Source organism: Mytilus galloprovincialis, chromosome 4 (genome assembly GCF_965363235.1).
Source record: "Mytilus galloprovincialis chromosome 4, xbMytGall1.hap1.1, whole genome shotgun sequence".
In the NCBI taxonomy this organism is placed as follows: Eukaryota; Metazoa; Mollusca; class Bivalvia; order Mytilida; family Mytilidae; genus Mytilus; species Mytilus galloprovincialis.
The window spans coordinates 89,701,202-89,714,257 of record NC_134841.1 but is presented as its reverse complement, the minus strand read 5'-3'; the positions used below and the strand labels follow the sequence as shown (position 1 = coordinate 89,714,257).

General features: G+C 31.9%; 1 protein-coding gene across 2 annotated transcripts in view; it reads right to left on the bottom strand.

Moving 5' to 3' along the window:
- Positions 1-8,810: 8,810 nt before the first annotated feature.
- Positions 8,811-13,056, bottom strand: part of LOC143073346 (endophilin-A3-like) — a 36,411-nt gene continuing 32,165 nt past the window's right edge. For both annotated transcript variants that reach the window (XM_076248808.1, XM_076248809.1), the window contains one exon: positions 8,811-11,728. In XM_076248808.1, the coding sequence (XP_076104923.1) occupies positions 11,532-11,728 (197 nt within the window). In that variant the 3' untranslated portion in view covers positions 8,811-11,531. The remainder of the gene's footprint in view (positions 11,729-13,056) is intronic.

The following is a 13,056-nucleotide window of genomic DNA, read 5'->3' as shown; positions in this document are numbered from 1 at the left end:
CTTTATGTTTTCTGTTCTAGATAGTATCTCCTTGTTGATAGTATTCATAACTTTGTACTTCAAATTTGTATTACATACGAAGACACACTCGTCAAAAAAGAAAGAATTATTCTATAAGCCAAATACTGTGGATTCATCGTTATTCTTGGGATACCATTTTTTTGTTGATTTCAGTGGTACGTGAACCAAGAATTTAAATGATCAGCGAAGGGCAATGTTTTTGGTGGTCTTGTATGTGTATGGATTCAAGTATCCACCAAAATACTTTTTTCTTTAATCCACATACATTGGTACCCACAAAAAAATAGATGAATCCAACATTGGAGATATTGTAAGCGAATTTATTATGTGTAATGATTTCATTAAATAAGTAATAGTAAATACAATATACCATATACACCTATTGTTTTTAACTTTGAGGGAAAAAAACAAGACAAATGGAGAAGTAACAAAAGGGATTGAGAATGAGAAGAACCATCAACTGAAAATGGTAAAATTCCATTATTCCATCATTTACTGCTCTATTATATGGTAGTCGGAAAGTAGAAGGAAGGATGGCCTTGCCACAGGTACGGTGAGTTTTTTAGACTTAAAGTTGCCTGTCAATTATGCTTAAAAGCATTGTATTTTCTAGCATTTAGTCTATACAATATTTTTATGGCCATCAAAACATGACACAGATAAGACAATCAAATAAGAATTTTTAAAATATACTACTTAATAAATGACATGGCTGCTTTGTATATACGTGCATCCCTTATCGGGATTTATTCATAATTCAGTAAAACAAAATCAATGAATGAAATTAATATTATACAATTATAGCCGTTGTATGAATGATATATTGACTTGAAAGAAGTATATTGACTGAGGACGAAGTCCGACGTCGATATACTTCTTTGGGTCGCTATATCCTGTCATAAATAGGCTATAATTGTTATATCATTAATTTCAGACCATACTTGTATCAAAATCGTCATTTGATTTTGTTGGAATGTTATAGACAACATATTGTCTCCTAGTTATATATAGATATTAACAAATAAAGGCAACAGTAGTATACCGCTGTTCAAAACTCATAAATCCATGGACAAAAAACAAAATCGGGGCAACAAACCAAAACCGAGGGAAACGCATTAAATATAAGAGGAGAACAACGACACAACACCGAAACGCAACAGCACACAGAAACGGACCAAGCAACAGACAATACACCACGAGAATAACAAATATAACATCAAAACCAAATACATAAATATGGGATAGACAAGTACCGTGCCACGTCTTATCTCAAAATTAAGAGAAAACAGAAACGACTCAACGTTAAAATGCAACACACACACAGAAACGAACAATATTATAACAATGACCATCTTCCTGACTTGGTACAGGACACTTTTAAAGGGGAATAAAAGTGGTGGGTTGAACCTGGTTTTAAGGCATGCCAAACCTCGCACTTTAATGGCACAGTTCAATATAACATTGAAATGAAAACAAAATATTACAGGACTACAATACAAATAAAAAGCAGAACATATAAGACAAAGAAAAGCATGATTAATAGATAACAAAAAGCATCAGGTTTAAAATTCAATACGTCAAAAACGCGTCTAGTCCACACGAGACTCACCAGTGACGAAAAAAAATTACAAAATTGTACAGCACTGAAGATCTAAAGTTGAAAAGGTTTTGCCAAATACGGCATTGTTTGTATGCCCAGGATAAGAACATTCATATTATATAAAACAATTCACACTATTGCAAACAGTAAATTTTAACAAATGAATATGAAAAAGATATACATGTACATAATGAAACTGAAGTAAAAACTAATTACAGAAAACTGATTCCAGAAAACTAAACCCGAATACATAACGCCCAGATATACAAGACCGAAAGTCTTATTAGTTGTTATTTCATTTTACTTTTTTTTTTACATCTTATGTATTTGAAGATTTTTTTTTCTAATACTCGATCATAGATATTTATTATAAAACTTTTAACAATATCATGAAAGTCATTACATGACGTCACAAAATATTTCGTTTTTTTAGATATTCTAAAAATAACCGTGCAATATGCATTTTGCTGTGCAATATGCTTTTTGCTATCCGCCGTTTTCTTTATACCTTCGAAAATATAGTTTAAAATGTGACTATCCCTGGACGAATCAAATTAGTTAAAATATACGAATTAATAATATTAACTTATATAAATAGCGTGAATCAATAAATTGAATTCAAGAATACAAAAACACTTCAACAATAAACTTTAAAGAAATGCCTAATGATATAAGAAAGTCAAAGTCTTAAGTGGTAAAAGAGAGAAGACTAAAGCAGAGAAAACAACGATGTTGTATATTTCTCTTGGAACATTACATTCCAAATGTAAAATAACAAAAATATCGAACTCCAAGGAAAATTCGAATCGGAAAGTTCTTTATCAAATGGCAAAATCAAAATCTCAAACACATCAAACGTATTGAAAACGGCTATCATATTCATGACTTGGTACAGACATTTCCTTATGTAGAAAAAGATGAATTAAATCTTGTTTTGCTAGCTAAACCTCTCACTTGTATGACAATCGCATTAAATTCCATTATTTGGACAACAATGTGTGAACAAAACAAACAGACATATTAGGTAAATAGTAATCAAAGGACTATAATTTAGTACGCCAGACGGGCGTTTCGTCTACATAAGACTCATCAGTGACGCTCATATCAAAATAGTTATAATGCCAAACAAGTACAAAGTTGAAGAGCAATGAGGATCCAAAATTCCAAAACGTTGTGCCAAATACAGCTAGCTTAGGTAATCTATGTCTGGGATAAGAAAATCCTTAGTTTTTCGAAAAATTCAAAGTTTTGTAAACAGGAAATTTATAAAAATGACCACATTGTTGATATTCATGTCAACACCGAAGTGCTGACTACTGGGCTGGTGATACCCTCGGGACGAAACGTCCACCAGCAGTAAAAATGTCAAAAAAAAAGCAGTCAATATTGTGTTATAATCGTAATCACTATAAAAATGACATTAAGACAAAGCACATGAGCAATCAAAGAGCTGAATAGCTCTGAGGGGAAAGACGGCCCTTGTTTCTATTTCATTTTTTTGTTGTTGTTTTTTTTTTTTTTTTGGGGGGGGGGGGGTTATCTTTTGATAGTTTTCATATAAAGAATGGAAAAATAGAACAGCTAGTACATGTGGAAGGTTGACACTATAGGAATCAATTGTTGTTTAAGGTAATTTTAAAATTGAGAAAGGAAATGGTGAATATGTCAAAGCGACAACCACCCGACCATAGAGCAAACAACAGCCGAAGGCAACCAATGGGTCTTCAATGTAGCGAGAATTCCCGCACCCGTAGGTGTCCTTCAGCTGGCCCCTAAAATATGCATAATAGTACAGTGATAATGGACGTCATACTAAACTCCGAATTATACACAAGAAACTAAAATTTAAAATCATACAAGACTAACAAAGGCCAGAGGCTCCTGACTTGGGACAGGCGCAAAATTGCGGCGGGGTTAAACATGTTTATGAGATCTCAACCCTCCCCCTATACCTCTAGCCAATGTAGAAAAGTAAAACAATAACAATACGCACATTAAAATTCAGTTCAAGAGAAGTCCGAGTCTGATGTCAAAAGATGTAACAAAAGAAAATAAATAAAATGACAATAATACATAAATAACAACAGACTACTAGCAGTTAACTGACATGCCAGCTCCAGACCTCAATTAAACTGATTGAAAGATTATGTCTTCATCATATGAATATCAGGTACAATTTGTTTCTTTAGTTTAGGATTCAATTTAGACCAATGGAAGAGATCTGCATCTTCTAAATCTAAACATTCAATTAAAGTTGATAGTTAATTATCTAAAATTCAACTAGTTGAATTCTGTCATTTAACAACAACTACAATTATTTTTGATATCTTAATAGAGTACGACTGAACTGTAGGCTAGGGCCATTTTCCATTTTTTGTGACAGAACTCTTAAGATTTTTAATTTTTTTCATAAGAAAGTTAGGGCTGAAAAATCTATTCAGCTTTAAATTTCCATTGATAAAGTTCCCAGTTACATCTTTTATCACAGGGATACAGGTACTAATAAAAATAACAATATGATTGATGTTAACTGTGTGAAGCTTGTTTCCAAATCCATTTTAAAATATTTGTAAAATTTCATGAATAAATAGGTTTAAACTACAAAATGCAACATTTGTAATTTTTTTTGTAACTATTACAATGATAACGTTGGTACACAAAATTTAGTTTTAATGGTTTATTTTAGTGGATAATTAGCTCATAAATTGAGGTGCTCCTGAATTGGAGGAGGATTCTCAAAACAGAGTTTTACAGTAAAAAATGGAAAAGATCGTTTTTCTCTCCGATCTCATGTAGCCCCTCTGACTTTCTGTTTACTTTGAAAGTTGTTGACCTACAAATTAAAGTATTGCATGTTGATGTTTGAATCATCTACAGCAAACATCATTATGTTTAAATTTAACAAATACTATTTTTTAATGAGTGCACAATCTTTGAGAATGATTTAAATAACCAGTGAAGGATATCCCTTCTTATGCGTAGTATGGCATTCCAACAATGACGTCACTATAAAATATAATGTAGGTTGGATATATTTAGAATATCTCGTCATACTGATTTTTCCGGATTGTAAAAGAAACGTAAATAGTGTAAAGGAGAGCTCAATATACGATAATTTCGAGAGAAACAGAAGGGAAATGTGTAAAAAAGTGTTTAAAGTCAATTTATTCATTTGTGTCTCCCCATCTCATCTTTCTCAGTAAGATTTGTTGGGGGGTTTTCCACACTATAAAAACAAAATGAATGATGTGAGGGAATGTCACTCTGGTCAACCCCATTGGGGATTGACGGCTTGAAACCGTCTTCCCCGAAATATGAAAGATAAGAATAAAAAAAATATCACCACACCACAACAAAACATTGGTGCAATGCAAAAGTACCCAGACAAGCCAAAAGATATAAGCAAAAATGGACTTCCCAGTAAACAGAGGCGGATTTAGAGGGGGGCCCAGGGGGCCCGCCCCCCCCTTTTTTGTGAAAACAAGAGTGCACACGCTGAAATGTCTCGCCTTCTATACTAATCATTGATCTTATGTTGATAGTTCTAAGTAAAAAGCTAAGCTTTATAACAACTGTACCATAAACTTAACATTAACCAAGATAACTAAACAAAGACCAATGAACCTTGAAAATGAGGTAAAGGTCAGATGAACCATGCCAGGCAGACATGTACAGCTTAAACAATGCTTCTATACAACATATACAGTTGACCTATTACTTATAGTTTAAGAAAAATAGACCAAAACACAAAAACTTAACACTGTGCAATGAACTGTAAAAATGAGGTCACGGTCAAATAAAACCTGCGCGACTGACATAAAGATCATTAAATATTTCCATACACCAAATATAGTTGACCTATGGCATATAGTATTAGATAAAAAGACCAAAACTCAAAAACTTAACTTTGACCACTGAACCATGAAAATGAGGTCAAGGTCACATAACATCTGCCTGCTAGACATGTACACCTTACAATCATTCCATGCAACAAATATAGTAGACCTATTGCATATAGTATGAGAACAACAGACCAAAACACAAAAACTTAACTATAACCACTGAACCATGAAAATGAGGTCAAGGTCAGATGACACCTGCCAGTTGGACATGTACACCTTACAGTCCTTCCATACACCGAATATACTAGCCCTATTGCTTATAGTATCTGAGATATGGACTTGACCACCAAAACTTAACCTTGTTCACTGATCCATGAAATGAGGTCGAGGTCAAGTGAAAACTGTCTGACAGACATGAGGACCTTGCAAGGTACGCACATATCAAATATAGTTATCCTATTACTTATAATAAGAGAGAATTCAACATTACAAAAAATTTGAACTTTTTTTCAAGTGGTCACTGAACCATGAAAATGAGGTCAAGGACATTGGACATGTGACTGACGGAAACTTCGTAACATGAGGCATCTATATATAAAGTATGAAGCATCCAGGTCTTCCACCTTCTAAAATATAAAGCTTTTAAGAAGTTAGCTAACGCCGCCGCCGTAGCCGCCGCCGGATCACTATCCCTATGTCGAGCTTTCTGCAACAAAAGTTGCTGGCTCGACAAAAATTGGTTGGTTATATAGGGAATCACTGAAGCGTGACTGGAGCGGGCCCCCTCTTAGCGCAGTCAGTGGGCCCCCACTTATGAAAATTTCTAGATCCGCGCATGGTAAAGGTTAATTATCTAAAAAGACGAAGAAATAAATCCTAGAACAGGTAATTGTTATGTAAAACAAAGTCAGCACTCCAGCAGCTCTGTCTGCCAGGAAGTATCAAATTAAAATTAGAATGGAAATGGGGAATGTGTCACAGAGACCAGACAACCCGACCAATGAGCAGAAAGCAGCCGAAGGCCAATAACGGGTCTTCAGCACAGTGAGAAAATCCGGCACCTGGGTACTAGTGCTATGAAAATGGACGTCACACTAAACTCCGAAACATATAAATGAACTAAGTTTAAATAAAAACACTCAAGATAACTAAGGCCAGAGGATCCTGACTTGGGACAGGTTAAATCTGTTTTGTGATATATTAACCCTCCAAATATACCTCTTGACAATGTAGAATACAGAAACACACAGCAATATGCACAGTAAAACTTAGTTAACAAGACAGTCCGATGTCGGAATATGTAACCGAAGAAACTAAGCAAAAATAACAATGATGTATAAGTCAACAAAGGATTACTATCAGTTACTATTGCCAAGCTCCGCTCATCCTGATGCCTCGATGCAGCTAATGAAATATGGACAGACTTTACACAATCTATTATGCCACTTCTTACAAACTTTAGTCAGGATGATCGATAGATTATAAATAAATACTTTTGTAATATGTCATTTCACTCCCGAGACGGATGGGTCAGAAGCTCACAATACATAATTCCATAAAAATCCTGTGCTAAACAAGAAACCCCTCCCCCCAAAAAAAAACCAGAATGAAAAAAAAGTTGGAATAAGCAGAATTATCAAGTTTATTACTTCCATTACATCGTTCCGTATTACCAATTTACAAATCAATGAATAACAATTGTTTCTTTATTTCTTATAATTGTATAAATAAACCAATTGTTCAAACACATTGTATTATTTATACAATTATAAAAGGTATGTTCCCTGTTGGAATTTTGAAAACAAGGATCTTTATTTCTTTTCAATAAGGAAAGTGGTGAGGGTATATGTATGTGCATTCGTTAGGAAGCCATCCCATTATCAAGATGATACAGATTTACCTATAATGGTCCGTCTTCATCACAGTTGGCAACTTCATAAATATTCGGATTTTTAGTCTGTAGACTAAAATTTTGTATTGGCTTATATTTCTAAAACTAAAGCAGTTGTCTCAACTTATGAATGTCTACTTATACAAGAATTTTGCTACTGACGTAAGGCTGTGGTGTTCAATAATTATATATCGATTTAACTGAAACAAATCCGGGTCACAAACCAAACTGAGGGAAACACATTAGCTAGAAGAGAAAAGAACAACAGTTACACTGAAATAACTGCTACAAAAACAATGCCAACATACATACAAACGGACTATTTGATAAAAACTGCCACATTCCTGACTTGGCACAGGACATTTTAAGAAAAAAATCCTAGGTTGAACCTGCTTTTATGGTTAGTAAAACCTCCCACTTATATGGCAATATTAAAAATATTGCTAAAATAACAACATTATGTGACAGGAATACAGTACAAAAACATGCAGCAACACTCAGGACAGAAAAATGCATAGATAAATGGTATAAATGGAATATACTAGTATAATAGTAAATTTCAACATGTACATCACAGAATAACAAAAACACCTAAACAAATTAATTTACCAAAATACACCAATATATCATAATAGAATAATGAACTGTGTGCACACGAATGTATCTGAAAATGGGGTCTATTTAGCATTCATCTGTTTATACTTGATTTCCTTCATCAGACTATGGTAGTCAAACATGTTTTCTTTCACACATTTCTCATGTAGCAATGAACATAATGGCATCATAATTGGTCATTAGCTTCAGTTTTGAGTTGTAACTTGCAAGTACTTACTGTTGGACAATATTCAAATTTTTCAATATTTTGAATGAACTTTAAACGATCTTATAGTTGTTAATTTCTGTGTCATTTTGGTCTCTTGTGGAGAGTTGTCTCATTGGAAATCATACCACATCTTCTTTTTTATATTTATAAATTGTCACACATTTCTCCAGTACTAATAAAATTAAATGGAGAATGTGTCCCCATTGACACAAGCTGCCCCCACCATACATTATAAAGGGACATAAGTCAAGAATGATAAAAGTGTCCATAGTTTTATACAGACTTGTTGCTGTGTATCATATTTGTATTTTGTTTATTGTTTTGTACATAAATCCTGCTGTTAGTTTTTTTATTTGAATTGTTTTACAGTTGTCATTTCAGGGGATTTTATAACTGACTGTGTGAGGGATAGGATTTGCGCATTGTGGAAGGCGGTACAATGACCTACAGATGGGTCTCTGGTGGAGGGTTGTCTCGTTGGCAATCATATCAATTTATGACTTTTGAACATCGGTATACTACTCTTAACCACATTTTATTTTTATGTTGTAAGTTTGGTGATTAATTTATAACCAGTTTCCCACTATGGTTTCAGAAAAATCAACATGTTGTAATGAACAAAGTAAGTTGAAAGAATATGCATGATCATTTAATAAGTTTTACAGGTGAATTCAATTAAACATTTGTATAAAACAAAATATGCCATAAAGAATTTATATATTACATCTAAACAAATATTGCAAAAATGTGAAATAACAATATATCTTTGAAAAAAGATAAAAATAGCTGTCAAACTATAGGGTAAATTTAATAGATGTGTTTAACAAAGTACAATTTCAGCAGATTACACAAGTAATTGAGGGCGAAGAAAGTAATGAACATATACAGTTATGAAGTAAAATGAGCATAATCTCTATAATTTCAGATCTACTATAATGCCTACGTAATGTAAGGAATGTTTTGTTTGAAGGATTTTATATGGTATTCTAATGGACTGAAGCATAAAAAATGACTTCCGGTCGAGGAATATGTCATCTTTGAAATGTGACATGGGGAATATGTCACCTTTGAATAAGACAAAGGGAATATGTCATCTTTGAAATATGACAAAGAGAATATGTCATCTATGAAATATGACAAAGGGACTTTAACTCTTTAATAATATCCAAGCAGAAGTTTAAATTAAAACTAACTTATGAAAATTTAAAACACTGATTCTAAAGCCAACATAAGTTTCATCAACAAACTATTTCTGAGGCTGACCCATTGGTGTCAAATTTATTTAAAGATAAAACTTAAATTCTAAATGCAGATAATTACTAAAACAGTAACAAAAGCCTTAAAGCTATTGGGACTTGTTTGGGCGATTTGCACAAAAGCTCTAAGCATCACATAATCTCATGAAACATAGCAAAGCTAAGTGATTATAATTAACTAATATTCTATGATACAGCCAGGCTGTTAATTTATAGACAATCCTGTCTACAGTAATATATAGTAACTCCAACATAAAAATCACAAGATTTTTTATCAAGTTTACAATGTCTACTTAAACAAGAATCCTCAATTATAACCCTTTACAAAGGAGACTATTTTCTATTTATAAAACCCATAAAGACACCAAGAATAAGATCGAAGATCGATGACAGACATTGTTTAAATATTTGTATTTTGGTCATATGTGTCATTTGTTTGCTGTTTATCTAAAAATATGTCACATTCTCTTAATTCGGAAAAAGAATTATACAAAAGATCTTCAAAAGACAATGAGGTTTGTGTCTCCTAATTTGTTGAGTCTAATTTAATTGGTGAGTGTCATGGCAACAAAAGGGCTGTACATGTATATAACTGTTTCATGACATCATGTACAAGTCTTCCTTAACTGGTGAAATAATTTTGTAAGTTTTACTGGATTTGTTTGTTTGTTTGAGAGTGGAGAAATTATAAATGTCACTAAACTCCCTCAAAATAATTATAATAGATGACTTCATTGAAACAACTTTCTAGACTAATGCATGTGAACTTTCTGTTTAGTCCTGACTTTCCTTTTAAGTTATTTCATCAGAGGTATTTTTGGTATTTCTAGGTATATTAAGATAATAGAGCGATATATATAAATATATACATACTTATAAAGTGATGATCTGATAAAAATTAACAGTATTTACATAAAAATTCAACAATTTTTACATTGATTTATTTTTTTCCTAATTTTAAAAAGGACAAAATTCAACAATTTTTACATTAATTAATTTGTTTCCTAATTTAAAAAAGGACAACTGTTCGACAACATTAATCATATCTACTGGTCCCATCTTTTCAGTATGGTTTAACATTTGGTATTGTGTATATGTTTTCAATGTGTAAAGTAGTGGTAATTCTAAAAGAATCAACATTTTTCACACAGATTTAAAAATGATCTTTCTAAGATTAAAAATTATGAAAAAGAAAAAAAAATACAAATTGGTTTATATCTAAATTAAATCTACACATTATTCAAATCATTTATGCCATTTCAAGCAAAAATAAAGCTTAAGCATTACACAAGCTGACATGAAAAACACATCTCAAAAATTCATAACTAACATAAACAAATGAATATTAAAATTAAAAAAAGAAGAAATAAAATATTTACTAAACATCTTGAATAACAAATAATGTTTTTTTTGTCGACTATAGAAGTTTTATTAGGGCATATTGGATTACTTTCGGGGATACAAGCAAAACAATGTAGTGTCTTTTCAGCTTTTATCTGTTTTTATTTAGAGGAAAAAGTAAAAAAAAACAAAATTACTGAACTCCAAAGAAAATTCTAAAAGTCCCTAAGGAAATGAATAGTTTCACATTGTTTTGTAGTTTTCCTGATTTTAAGTAATGCTATTATATGAAATATAAGTTATCTTCCTTGTTTTCATAAAAATATTATGTTGAAAATTGGTACTTGTCTAGAGTGAAACTCCAAAACAAAATTTTCTTAGAAAGTATAATTTTATGCATGAACTATTATGTTATCAACAATATCTTTACTGACTTTAATATACAATGCCTTTCATGTATTAAAAAATGTTCTAGTCAATGATATACTAAAATATTAAATTAAAATAATAGAGTTCTAATTAAATGTCTTCCAACGTAAATTAAAATAAACCAACTTCATTCTTGCATAACTATTGCATTACACTATTTGTCTCCTTATACATTTAATAAGTTAAATCGTTATCTAAGAAACATAGCTATCCACAATCGAAAATTTCTATCTTATTTAAGAATATTACTTGTCCACAATAAAATTTGGAAGCTCAAATCAAAGTACACAAAAAACCAACAATGAAAAAAGTCAGCAATGAGATTATTCTAATGAGGCAGATCCACCACAACTTTGACATAATTAACAGGGAAAAATCCTGTCCTTCCATTTACAGATCCTTCATACCAGTTCTCATCAATCTGAGATATTAACTTGATGTTATCCCCCTCCTGGAACCCAAGCTCTCCCTCGTTCTCGGGTTCAAAGTCATATAAAGCTTCACAACAAGCTTCAGGTTTTGGTGCTGAAAAGATAATGTTTACTTCTTGTTATAACAGTATATAATATACAGATTGCAATCTCATTTTCAAATATCCCCTGCAGATTGGGTCATCTCCTGTTCATGCCTATAATACAATGTGCAACCCCAATATATCGTTTAATATAATATTTTATATGTTTAAACTCAAATTAAAGCAGAGTTGGGGTTATCTCAATTCTAATGGAAGATTCAGCTAAATACAAAATTTACCAGGACATAAAATTTTCAAGCTTTAACATACTAGTGATTTACTTTCCCGAACTTTTGTGAGTACAAAAATAACGTGAATTTAAAACGTTACGAATATTATCTTTCTTTATTTAACTACATCAATAACCAGATGCTCCGCAGGGCGCAGCTTTATACGACCGCAGAGGTTGAACCCTGAACGGTTGGGGCAAGTATGGACACAACATTCAAGCTGGATTCAGCTCTAAATTTGGATTGTGATTAAATAGTTGACACAGCATAGGTTTCTGACACAGAATGAATGTGGTCTAATGAACTTAAAAAAAAATGTTTGCCTTTGAGCAATTCACTATGCTGTTGAATATTAATCCTCTCAAAAAAATGTTTGAAGAAATTTTCTTTTTATTTATGAAATCTGAAATGAAAAAAAATTGACCCTCTAATTTTTTTTTTCACATCCCCCTTTCCCTTATTTCAAAACTGATCTCAATTCAAATTTCTAATGAAGTTTGCAACAATAACTACTCATTTAAATACATCATAAAATATTAAAATGTAAAAAAAGTGCTTGTTATCACTGAATGGTAAAGATTGTTTTAATCTATCAGTTGGTAGTAAAAGTGAATATACATTGTATATTGTATAAAACAATGATTTAAGTTGATTCAACTACTATTCTGGACAAAGAAAGATTACTCCAATTGAAATCCAATTGGAATTTCTTGCTATTGCACAATATTGTGCAATTAGATATTTCTTGCTATTGTGGAATACTGTGCAATTGAAAATATTTGCTATTGCACAATACTGTGCAATTGAAGATTTCTTGCTATTGCACAATACTGTGCAATTGAAGATTTCTTGCTATTGCTGAATACTGTGCAATTGAAAATTTCTTGCTATTGCACAATACTTAATATAATAATTTTGGATCCTGATTTGGACCAACTTGAAAACTGGGCCCATAATCAAAAATCTAAGTACATGTTTAGATTCAGCATATCACAGAGGCCCAATAATTCAATTTTTGTTAAAATCAAACTTAGTTTAATTTTGGACCCTTTGGACTTAATGTAAACCAATTTTAAAACGGGACCAAAAATTAAGAATCTACATACACA